This window comes from Lacerta agilis, chromosome 15, assembly GCF_009819535.1.
Source record: "Lacerta agilis isolate rLacAgi1 chromosome 15, rLacAgi1.pri, whole genome shotgun sequence".
NCBI classification, from domain to species: domain Eukaryota; kingdom Metazoa; phylum Chordata; class Lepidosauria; order Squamata; family Lacertidae; genus Lacerta; species Lacerta agilis.
Window position 1 is genome coordinate 36961417 of NC_046326.1, and position 11168 is coordinate 36972584.

Here is an 11168-nt window from a genome sequence, read left to right on the forward strand (position 1 = left end):
GTAGCATTTAAACTCTGCTGTATCATGTTTATGTGTTATGTGGAAACTCTAATGCAAGGTTCTGGGGCCCCTGATTAGAACTGGGACAGATTTAGGTTGTGATTGCCCTGTGAAACTAGTTAAACACAGCATGTTTTTCAAAATCCCTTGGAGCCTTTAAGAACTACTTTTTTATCTAAGCAGAGGTGGGGAACCTTTTTTAAACCCTCCAGTAGCCAATTGGGCAGGACCAAGGGCTAAGGAGGCAGGTCTAAAGAGGTGGGGCTAAAATGGTCCTCTTCTGCTAGATATAAGCAGGAGCTGAGCTTTTGTGCAGGTTGGTGGGTGTCTAGATGAAACTTAGTTATTATGCTACAGTTTTACTTCTTTCCCATTTTGTAGGCTTATAGAATTATTATTACCGCATTGATATTTAAAAAATGGCTTTATGCTGCATTTCATTTAGACTTGGGGTTTCTGTTTTGATACATGTTGTGAGTGCTTTGTGGTGCATGATCGTCAAAAAATATTATACACCCTTCAAATAAAATCAAATGAAATTTGTCTCCTAGCCCCATCAGGTAAAAATCAGAATTTGCATTGGAATTTGCCTAGGCGTTTTGCCAATGTTTTAATTCCCGACATGTGTTAGTCTGATCTCTGGGTGTGCACAGCCAGTCTTTTATGACTCTGCACTCAGGGTCATAACACTGGACAGTGCCTCTGCAAGTTTTCTTTATGACCATGGGGTCGAATTCTTTCCTGGTCAGGTGACTCCCCTCCCCTGTCCTTATGAATTCATATATTTTTCTGTCCCTAATCGCTTTTTCAAGATTTGCTGATGCATTAAATGGTTTGTGTAAATGGGGTGGTTTTTTTGTATCACATGCATGCCTGACTGAGGCGACCTGGACTTGAGGAATGTCTCCTTCCTCAAGGTAAGCATACAAGGAATTGTGTCCTGTGTTGAAGGGAGCCCCCCCCCTTTCTTATACTGTATGATCAGAGAGCGCTGAAACTTTAGTAGATATGCCCTCTGTAAGTTGCTTCCAATCCATCTGTGTTTCTGGTGGACTGTAAGGTAGAAATGGACAAATCTATAGCGTTTGGTTTCTTCACATCTCCACAGCAATTTATTATTATTTTTTTAAAAAAGAAATCTTCATGAAAATTTCCAGCAATTTAGTGCAATTCCCCCCCCCCAATAAATACATATTTGTATGAAGTTTTGACTTATATAACCATTTCTGCAAGCCAGTTCTCATAATTTTCTATGTTAATTTCACTAACGCATGCATCATTATGCACACTTTCACCTAAGTATGCATTTTTGGTTGGTTGGAGAGCTGCATCACCAAAAATTCAGAGACGTGCCATTTTTGAAGGATACTTGCATTTCAATTTCCATATTGGTCCTGCGAAGTGCAAATTAAGTAGTTTCTCATTAAAAATGAAAACACAAGCCAGTTTTCTCCCCCATTCCTTCCCTAGGTTGCCTCGGAGGTTTATTAGAAGTTCCTCAAGGAGAAGGGCTAACTTCAGCTTTATTTATTATTTATTTAATTATATTGATACCCGATCTTTGCTCCAAGGAGCTCAAGACTTTTAGAAGACATCTGAAGTCAGCCCTGTTTAGGGAAGCTTTTAATGTTTAATATATTATTGCATTTAATATTCTGTTAGAAGCTGCCCAGAGTGGCTGGGGAAACCCAGCCAGATGGGTGGGGGTATAAATAAATTATTTATTATTATTATTATTATTATTATTATTATTATTATTATTATTATTATTATTAGATGGAGTATAAGGTCCTCCCCATTTTTATCCTCACAACCCTGCTAGTCATGTTAGGTTGAGAGGCAGTAACTGTGGCCCCAGGTCACCCATGTTTGTGAGCCAGCAGATGGCCTATGTCCTCCTTGCACTTATTTCCACCCTGACACAAGGTTGGGTGAGCACCATGCTGCTGATGGATGAGCAACACTCCCCTGATAAGCAGCAGGCAGAGGCTGTCCTGAATGACCACAGAGCCCTGCACCAATATAGCCACACCACAGAGCATTGTGGGTAATTTACAGTGGCAGCTGGGTGTGTTAAGTGTGTTGGATGGCATGTCCTCAGTGAGGCCGGCTGCCTGGCCAATGACCCCCCCTGAGGAGAATGTGAACTTTAGCACACGCAATGATGCCGTTGGCACGGGGCCAGGCAAATGGACCTTCCTGCCCAAAGTGTAATGACAGCCATCTTGAAAACAGTTTCAGACATCCACAGTTCAACCTCTGAAGCGTTTTTGCCCTCTCTTAGCCCCTTGTTCCTGAGCCTCCGGTTCCTGGTATTATAACTTATTTCCCCTCTTTGTTTGGGCAGTGCCAGCTTCCAGTACTAGAAGTGTGAGAATATTCTAGAAATTCACCTTGTGGGGTTATTTTCCTTGGCCTAGCTTGACTGATTCATGTCACACTGGGTGGTTTTTATAGCTGCTTTCTCTCCCTTGGCCAGGGATGCATAGTTCTCTTCTGAGACAACCTGCCTTCCATCCAGAAAGTCGTTTATTGACTACCGTAGCCAGGCTCACACGGCACTCTGCAAATAATGCTGCCAGGGAATTGCCCCCCTCCCATGAAATGTGAGGCCAGTTTTTGGAAGGCCAGGTGATGACGCCTGTAGGAATGCTGAAGGACTTTTGAGATAAGAATAGCAAAATCATTCAGGGCCAGGGAAGAGCATGTGTGGTGTTGGACTTAGGACCTGGGAGCACCGGGTTCAAATCTCCACTTGGCCATGCAGCTCACTGGGTGACCGTTGGCCAAATACTGTCTCTGAGCTGGACAAGGGTGTGAGCATAAAATGGGGCTGTGGTAAACGGCGTTAAGGCCCTTGGAGAAGAGGGATGTAAAAGTAATAGTAAATACATGTATATAAATTTCTCCGGTGCTACTGGGTTTCCCCCAAAGGAAAATCTGAGGCGAATTGGAAGGCCTCTGCTCAAAGTAAGCATCTCTGGGAATTCTGAGGTAAAACAACAAAATATTTCCAAAAGGACATACAACAGTAGTAAAGGCTGTATCACAAACTTCTGTGCACAATCTTGCTTATTTGTAACTTTTATATCCTGACTTTCTGCCTGTATGAGACACTCAGTGGAGCGAGAGCTGTTTGGCTGACTGTCCATGCCTCAGTTTTGAATTGACCCTTCTTCCTTTCTTGGCAGATTACGGCGCCAGGAGGTGGGCTTCCCCCGGTCAGCACTCTCACGAACATCCACAGCTTTTCCCATCATAATCCACAACAGTCCCAGAACCTCATCATGGCGCCGTTATCAGGTGTCATGGCTATCACACAAAGTAAGTGCTTTTCTGCTGGACTGGAAGGCTGTATCTTTCTTTCGTATTTATATGATGTGCCAGCAGTGTGAAGGGAATTTTGGAGGGAGCAGGAGACAGGCCTCTCCCCTGAGGATCTTACAGCCCAAAGTTCAACAATGGGAGAAGAACCGAGGAAGGCGAGGAAAATGGAAACAGGCGTGAACATGGAAATAACATGTTGTTATTTCAGTTACACATACTTAAGCTGAGGTACAATAGGATAGGTATAGCCAACATGGTACCCACCAGATGTCGTTGGACTGCAGCTCCCATCTGCCTCAGCCAGCATAGCCAATGGGAATGGATGATGGGAAATGTAGTCCATCATTCCTATGGGAAGCACCACATTAGCTGTCTGCAGCAGAGCACGTGGTGATGAAGGGGTTGGGCCAGAGGCTTCATAGAAAAAAGTGAGCTTTGAAGAGTGGAAGGAAGGAAGGCTCTTTTTGGCTAGCAGTGGATTGTATTCAATGTTAGTCATACACAGAGTAAACCCATTCATGAACATAGCTAACTTAGGTCTACTGATCTCATTGGGTTTACTCTGAGTAAAGCTTTAGAGACTTTAAGAATTTCTAGAAATTTCATACAGTGGTACCTCTACTTACGTGCCCCTCTTGTTATGTACCCTTCGGGATACGCACGCGGCAAACCCGGAAGTATATTTCCGGGTTTCGCCGCATGCGCAGTAGTGCTCTATTGCGCCACACACATGTGCAGAACAGGCACTTTCCGGTTGCAGAAGCCTCGGGATCCGACTGGAGCTCCGGAATGGATCTCTTCCACAACCCGGAGGTACTACTGTGCCACTGTGTGTGAATCAAGGCAGAAAGTTAATTGATGTATGTTAGGAATAATCTGGGGGACATTTCCCAGCTCAAGGAAACATTCCCTGGTAGGCAGCCTTTCAGGGGTTGTGTGACAGTGGTGGTCAGAGTTAGAAGCAAAGTGGGAACAGCAGCGGATGAGACTCGTATACCTTTGCATTGTGGATTACATTCCAGACATGCAGAAAGCTGATTCCTCACCCTGCTCTAATTTGTTTCCCCTTTCCCCCTCTTCACCCCTCTCTCTCCCAGGCCTAAACAGTTCCCAAGCACAGAGCATCCCCGTCATCAACAGCGTGGCCAGCAGCCTGGCAGCCCTGCAGCCCGTCCAGTTCTCCCAGCAGCTGCACAGCCCCCACCAGCAGCCCATCATGCAACAATCACCCAACCATATGGCACAGCAGCCGTTCATGGTGACGCAGCTGCAGAATTCACACAGTAAGGATCTTGTCAGGTATTTCCCGAGGTGAAAAGAGCGACTAATTGTGCCCACGTCTCCACCTTATGTTTAAAGCGGCATTATATCGCCTTCACAGCCATGGCTTCCCCCATAGGATTCTGGGAGTTCCTTGGGGAAGAGGGATCAATTGTTAAACCGCTCTGGGAGATAGCAGCTCTCTGGTGGAAAGAAGAGAGTACCTAAGAACTCTCAGTACCCTTAGCGGACTACACTTCCCAGGATTCCTTGGGGGAAGCCATAATGCTTTAAAGTGCTACAGGAGGGCTTTAAATGTATGATGCAGATGTGGCGGAGCTGCTGTCTTGTCTGTATTGTTGGGAGAAACAGTTGCTACAGGGGCCAGAATTTTAAAACGTTGAATCTCCTTCCTAGTTGCAGAATCTGCGAATCACTGCCTTAGTGAAAGTAGGGTTTGCCATGCTTTTTACAGAACACAGCCCTGCCTGGTCCAAGTCCAGTTTAAAATAATGAACCCTAAGATGGGAGAGTTGGAGGGGCATGGACAGCAGACTGAGAAGCGAAAACAGGGCAGAAGGGGCACTGGTGCAGTGAAAACAAAATAAAATAAAAAAATTCCTTCCAGTAGCACCTTAGAGACCAACTAAGTTTGTTCTTGGTATGGTATGCATGGACACGAAAGCTCATACCAAGAACAAACTTAGTTGGTCTCTAAGGTGCTGCTGGAAGGAATTTTTTATTTTATTTTGTTTTGACTATGGCAGACCAACACGGCTACCTACCTGTAACTGGAATTGTGGTGTAGTGGTTAGACCTGGGTTCAAATCCTCATTCGGCCTCAGAGCTTGCAGAGTGATGTTGGGGCCACTCAGCCTTTCTTAGCTTCAGTTCTGTCATAGGTTTGTTCCAAGGATAAGGGATGGCGGGGGCACTACATTAGGGGCAATAAGATGGCATTAGTTTCTGTTCTGACCCATATTTATTGCATGCAACACTGTATCTATTCCGCTGCGGTTCAGCTCCCAGTATTACATCATTTGCCTCGCTGTCTGCTGTGGTGGAAATACTACCTAATTATGATGTAATTATTCAGTTTCCAAGCTGAAAACAACAGCAAATGCCACCTGCATTCACTGGATTGGTTTCTGTTCTGAACATGGGACCAATAAGTGTAATCTGTGCTCCCGCTTCCATTTCTAACAAATTTTAAAACTCCATAAAATAAAACCCCCAACTAATAATATAAGAGCCATCGTCTCCCCCACCCTAGAACATCTTGCTTTAGAATGTTTGGAGTGAGTCTTTCTCCATTGATGGGGTGGGTCCGTTTATAAGTTGCACGCTAAAAGGGCTGCCCGTCTTCCCCACTGCCTCACATGACAGAAGTGCTGTTGTCGTTTCCCTCCACAGTGTACGCGCACAAGCAGGAACCCCCTCAGTATTCCCACACATCCCGGTTCCCTTCAGCCATGGTGGTCACGGATACCAGCAGCATCAGTTCGTTAACCAATATGTCTTCCAGTAAACAGGTAAATAATGATCAGCCAAGTCTTCTTTGTGGAAACTGGTACGCCAAAGAAAGCCACAGATTCAGAGCACAGCCCAATATGAGCTGGGGTTCTGCCAGCCTCCTAGATGACTGACAACACTCCTATACAACTAGAGTTGCCACGTCTCCTGAGGGAGGTGAGCCCGGGAGCTAGGGGCTGGAGCCTGATATGATGAGGAAGGGCCTAACAATGTGTGGTGCAGCCAGTGAGTGACACTTGGAGGGTCTGAGGAAGAACTTGGTTGTGCCTAGTGCCTCAGGGGTGGGATTTGAAGTCAGGAGAGGATTGCCCGGCCCTTACAACTCCTCTCTTTATGAAACCTTTGGAGACACATTAGTGCACCCCCCCTCCAAAAAAATAAAACAAAAATCCCCATACCAGTCCATTTTGCTGTAAATGGTCTGAGCCATTTGGTGAGGAGTTCTAACAAAAGGTCCTCTTTTCTCCTGCTTTAAAGGCAGCTTTGCAGACCGTGGGAAATATTCAGCTTTTATCGATTAACAGATAGTTAGAGGAGAAAACCTTGAACTTCTCAACAGATAAGCTTTCGCGTTTTAAAAGAAAACAAGGCGTGCCAAAATTATTATAATGGGCTGGGTTCAAGAATGTCTAGAACGAGAGCTTGGATTCCCATACAGGGCCAGTGTTTCCTGGAGGTTGCTCAAAAGGGGCTGATGAATGGGTCTCTGTGAGTGCTTACAACCGGGGTTTGCATGAGTGTTGGGTGCATTGAGAAAGGGCCACCAGTTGCTCAGTGATAAGAGCACATGTTTCACATGCGAAAGGTTCCAGGTTCAATCTTGAGCCACTCCAGACAGAACTGGGAATGTCTCCATTCTAAAACCCTGGAGAGCTGCTGCCAGTCAGTGTAGACAATACTGAGCTAAATGGACAAGTGGTCTGACTTTGTGTCAGGCAGCTTCCTAAGTCCTAACCTCCTAGTGATTCAGCAATAAAACTGCTAGCACATTTGGAAAGGGTCTGTTATGGTTTCAAAATGGATGGCGGAACTGTGTTTTGAGATTCCTGCATTGCAGTGGGTTGGACTAGATGACCAGGGCTCCCTTCCAACTCTACATGGTTCTGATTCCACAGAATTTGATTTGACTGGAACTTCCATCCCCTGGCAGACTGCTGAAAGGGGCTAAGACTAGTTTAACTGATCCATCATGACCAGCCTAGCAACCATAACGCCAAACATGGTTCAATGAGAAATGGGTGTGAAACCCCCTTGGAGAATTTTGCTCTTAGCTAAAGTTTAATTCTCCCCTTAAAAATATTCATCAGATATTTTTGCCTGATGCGAAAACCTCATTCCAGTCCTAAGGTTATCTATAAACATACAAATAACCCTCCAATACATTTTGCCTGGTTTGGTAAAGATCCTTTTGAGAAATCCCTCAATTGTTTTGCCTAAGAAAGAACCACGAGATTAGGTCCCATCACAAGCAGTTCAGATCCATCACAGCCAGTGTGTGAAATCTGTGCGCACACGAAAATAATTTCCCCCCTCTAGTTTACACCAATTTACAACACTGAGCTTTTGTTCACCTTGTCTGGAGAGTTCCTTCTGGGCATCTTCAGTTTCCACCATCCTGCCTGATTTGTTTATATGAGCATGTTGTCCATATTGGTTGGTGGCAACCGTCTGGATTTGGAACCACATGGGGCCTGCAGAGAAGCGTTTACCACACTGCACTGGAAGGTGAAAGTGTTGTTTTCAAGGCCCGCCACTCCTGTTGGGTTCCCACCCTTTGTAGTGAGCCGGAGAAACCGCTTGCCCACCATTCTCCATCAGTCAAGCAATCAGGCGCATCCACACCACTGGGGGAAGAAGACCATTTCCTTAGCAAGGCTCTATTGATTCATCTGCCAGGCACTCAGCCGTAACTTTGTCCTTGATTGATTATTCCATCTTGCCCTCCAGTTGACTTTGATGCTTGCGTGTTGGAACAAGCCCTCCTGGATTCAGGAAGCGTCCTCTTAATCAAAACCCAGCAAGATGCTGCTTGCTCAGCCTCGCTGGGGCAGTCAAACATGGGCATGGGTGGTGGTGGTAAAGAAAACTCAGCCTATCGTTAGAAGAGAGCTGCTTGGGATAATTGGCAGCAATCAGCTTGTTTCCCCATATTTATATCTCTATTCAGCCATTTATTACACACAAGTTTTACACACACACACAAACAAACACACACACACACACACACAGAGTGCTTAATCAAAAACAATTTCTAAGTGGTTTACATAAAATAATACAAAAAATGTTTGTTATTAAATTTATTTGTTTGAGTCCATTTATGAGTCACCTCCCATAAAAATACCTTGTTATAATGAGGCTGTTATTGGACTGTAATTGAAAACTAATAAAAATTATTATCAAGAAAAATACCTTGAAGCAATTTGACAGCAAAAACATCAACAATAAAAAATACCATTATGTCGAAACAATTTAAGCAATTCCACATGTCGAAATGACTGCCCTACACATACACAAACAATCAGAAGCAATTCCATATTATAACAACATATTAAAAACAATTTCATATGTAAGAACAATTTCAAACCCAAGTACAGATAGAGATTGGAATAAATAGACCTATATTTACCTTTATTTTTAAGCTGCCTTTCAGACTATATCCTTCTCAATGTGACTTGCATTAATAACAGTTAACAAACATTAGAGCATACAATCCATATTCCAACCATCAGCATCATGATACAGTTCAGTAGTTGGCACCAAAGCAGCAAAGACCCCAGCAGTAGCATGTGCAATCAAACCTTCAAATAACAGCCACAGAAGATGGGTTTTTTTTTTAAAAAAAAATCCCTTTTAAAAGCCCTTTGAAAAACAAAACAAAAAACTTGAACTGATGCAGCTGGCTGCATATTTACCAGGCACTGAGGAATTGGGGATGAAGTTGGGGGGTTCAGAGTGGAATGGTCCTTGGTGCCATCCCCAGATGTGCATACTAAGCCAGAAATACTTGCACAAGCGAAGCCCATTGTGCAAGTAGCTTTCTAGTCCAAGGAGGTTGCTTTGCCTTCCTCTGACTTGGGAGAACTCCAGCTCAGAAGCCCTAGTGCAGAAATTGCCCTCCAGAGGTTGCTGGATTACAACTCTCTTTATCCTTGACTATTGGCCAGGCTGGATGAGGCTGATGGTAGTTGGAAACCCAACAACATCTGGAGGGCACCATGTTGGCTACCACTGTTTCCTAGTGCAACTGTATTCTCCCCTGCTCTATCAGAGCTGGCAAGTGCTAAAGCAGGGTGGGCCCCTTTAAACGAAGAGGCTCATCTCAGCTAGCTACTGAGATGGATCCGCAGCTCCTATTTCAGGCTCAGTCTGAGGGTGGCTGGTGCTGAAGCAACATTTGAGTGCTGCTCTTATGGAGCAGCCAGGCTGAGCTCTGCAGGGAGCTATCCAAGGTGCTACTGAAGCCCTGCCCTGTCTCTGTACTTAAACCTAACCAGCTAAACCGATTTGTAAATGTCTGGAACCTTTCACAGTGGTCCCATCCACACACACACCATAACAAACAACAACAGCAGCAGCAACAACAATTGTATACCGCCCTTCATCTGTAGATCTCATGGTGGTTTCCAGCATAAAAATAGAAGATCAAAACACCATCCTACAGTGTAAAGAAATGCTCTTTTCTCCACTCAGTGCTACTTTTCTCCAAGTAATCTTTTTGTATGTGGCAGGTGTGGGAAACCCTATTGACCCTGAGGGGCCACACTCCTTTCTGAGCAACCTCCTGGGGGCCACATGCCAGTGATGGGCTAGGCCAAGAGGCAAAAGTGGGCACAGCAATGAATGTAAACATTACCATTGTGCAGTAGGCTAGCTGATACACACACACCCCCTTCTCTGTCCTCCCATCTCAACAAGCGAGAGGCATAATCAGAGTTCAATGACACATTCCAGCCGGGGAAGAACACTCAAGGAGGGCTTGAAGCCTGGTCAGTGAGGGGGTGGCCTGGGGAATTCAGAGGCCTGGAGGCATTTAACCCCTGGGCCTGAAGTTCTCCACTCCTGGTATATGACTTCTAACCTCTGCCTCCCTCTTCTTTCCCTCACCTCATACCCCTGCCCCTTTTAGTGTCCACTGCAAGCTTGGTGATGCTCCATACCTCAACTTCCTTTGCCTATAGCAACCAGAGATTATTTCCCCTCATCATCCTGCCAGTGAGCGACGACAGAGTCCTGAGGCCAGGAGGTTATCAAGAGGTCTGGCACCATACCAAAGAGAGCCCACCAAACCTGGCGAGAGGGCTGAAAGTTTCAAAGACAAAACATTTCGGTGACTTTTGCAACGGGTGCAAAGATGACATCCCTGTGGGTCTCTGTCACACACACACCCAGCCCACAGTATTTCCCAAGACTTACTGTCTTTTAAGGATTTTCAAAGTATTTTCCTTCCCTGAGGGCATTTCTTTGCGAGAGAAGTGAGAACAAAATGGATACTGGACCGAGGAGGAGTTTGGAGAGAGTGCAAAAGCTGAAGATCAATCATATTTATAAAAAGTTACATTCCTCTACCAAAATGGACCAGAGAGCGAAATTGGGGCTGTTACTTCAGGTTGTGGAGGATGAGCTGCCTGTGCTGTCGAACTGAGCCAACGGAACTGTATATAGAGAAAGGCCGTGATTTCCTGGCTCCTCCCTTTCCTCCCCCCCCCCCACAGCCTATCCAGAGAGATTTATATATTAAAGAAAGTTAATGTTGTCCAATGGATGTAAAAGAAATTAAGTGCAATGTTCCCCACTTGTACATAGAACCACAAGGTCTCTTTATTATTTCTCTCTCTCTTTTTGGGAAGGGCAGAAGTTAGTTTGCAATAATCCCAGGGTTTTTTGTTTGTTTGTTTAGGGGGTTTTTTAATACACACAAGAGGGAAGGAGAGAATAACCTGAGGACATAAGAGCTTGCTGGATCAGGCCAATATCCCACTTTCCCCACAGCATATTGCCTCTGACTGCAGGTAGAACACCTGCCTCATGGGTAGTTGTCTTGTCTCCCA

General features: G+C 45.0%; 1 protein-coding gene across 3 annotated transcripts in view; it reads left to right on the forward strand.

Annotated features, from left to right (window-relative positions):
- HNF1B (HNF1 homeobox B) overlaps positions 1-10944 on the forward strand; it is a 55248-nt gene extending 44304 nt beyond the window's left edge. For 2 of the 3 annotated variants that reach the window (XM_033171696.1, XM_033171694.1), the window contains exons 6-9: positions 3192-3324; positions 4425-4610; positions 6001-6119; positions 10247-10944. In XM_033171696.1, the coding sequence (XP_033027587.1) occupies positions 3192-3324; positions 4425-4610; positions 6001-6119; positions 10247-10267 (459 nt within the window). In that variant the 3' untranslated portion in view covers positions 10268-10944. Of the gene's footprint in view, positions 1-3191; positions 3325-4424; positions 4627-6000; positions 6120-10246 lie in introns of all 3 variants that reach the window. The other variant, XM_033171695.1, reaches the window with a different exon arrangement.
- The last annotated feature ends 224 nt before the right edge of the window (positions 10945-11168 follow it).